Source organism: Octodon degus, unplaced genomic scaffold, assembly GCF_000260255.1.
Source record: "Octodon degus isolate 3935 unplaced genomic scaffold, OctDeg1.0 scaffold00002, whole genome shotgun sequence".
Lineage (NCBI taxonomy): Eukaryota > Metazoa > Chordata > Mammalia > Rodentia > Octodontidae > Octodon > Octodon degus.
In genome coordinates, this window is record NW_004524578.1 from 28,062,462 (window position 1) to 28,063,607 (window position 1,146).

Consider the following 1,146-nt stretch of genomic DNA (forward strand, 5'->3'; position numbering starts at 1 on the left):
AAATTATGTCAGGAAACCCAGAGGAAGGCCAAATACTGCTTTAAAATATCACAGTTAGGGAACCATGAGTATGGCTGAGAAAAAAAATCAAATTTGGGAGGTAAGCACTGCAAGCCTAATTCACCAGTGTATCTTTTGCTTTCTTTTTGAAAATCACAATGATAATGTCTTTTGCTTTATTTTATTTTTGCAATGCTGGGGATTGAACCAGGGCTTCATGTATGTGTTCTACCACTGATCTGCATCCTAGCCTTAGTGTGTCCTTTTTACTTAAGATTAATTTAAACCCATTTTTCTTAAGAATCATTCCATGTCTGCTGTTTACTTTACAATAAAAATGTTAAATATTTTATCTAATGTCTTGTATTCTTGATCCTCAGCTTCTCTTCTTCAGCTGTTCCTTACCCTATGAAATGATTTATTATAGGTGGCCACAAATAGCCGAGTTTACTTATTTGACATTCTCCTTCTGGGAAGTCGAGCTTTCAACAATGGACTTCAGATGATACTAGAAGACAAAAGAATTTTAAAGGCAAGTATATAAGCTGGTTCCACTGCTAGTAAGATTAGCAGCCAGGTTCTAATTATCCCATGTTCATCTTCTGATTCCTCAGGTTATCCATGATTGTCGATGGCTTTCTGATTGCCTCTTTCATCAATATGGGATTATGCTGAACAATGTCTTTGACACACAGGTACATAAAGGGAAACACTGGATTCAAACCAGTGCATGTAGGTTTTGAAAATCTTTTTTGTGTGTTCCTCACTTTTGCCCACTTCTCATGTTTGTACAAGGTGTGAGAACATTTGGTAAACTGTAAAATCACTGCAGAAAGCATAGTTAAAATTGTTTAGGAGTTAGGCATGATGGTACACACCTGTAAATCCCAAAGTTGGGGAGGCTGAGGCAGGAGGATTGCTACAAGTTTGAGGCCATCCTAGACAAGGCCATCCTGAACTACATATTTTCCTTATTTTGCTCCAGTACTTGGCAAATAATAAACAAGATTCATGCTCCAGCAGGACCTAGTGGTACACACTTGTAATTGCAACACTCAAGAGGCTGAGACAGAAGGATCCCTGTGAATTTGAAGCCAGCCTGGGCTACATAGTGAGTTCAAGGCCAGCTTGAACTACATAGTGAGA

The 1,146-nt window shown here is 38.4% G+C and overlaps 1 protein-coding gene across 1 annotated transcript in view; it reads left to right on the plus strand.

Moving 5' to 3' along the window:
• Exd1 (exonuclease 3'-5' domain containing 1) overlaps positions 1-1,146 on the plus strand; it is a 52,523-nt gene that overhangs the window by 34,534 nt on the left and 16,843 nt on the right. The window contains exons 8-9 of the mRNA XM_023712630.1: positions 428-532; positions 615-695. Coding sequence (XP_023568398.1) covers positions 428-532; positions 615-695 — 186 coding nt within the window. The remainder of the gene's footprint in view (positions 1-427; positions 533-614; positions 696-1,146) is intronic.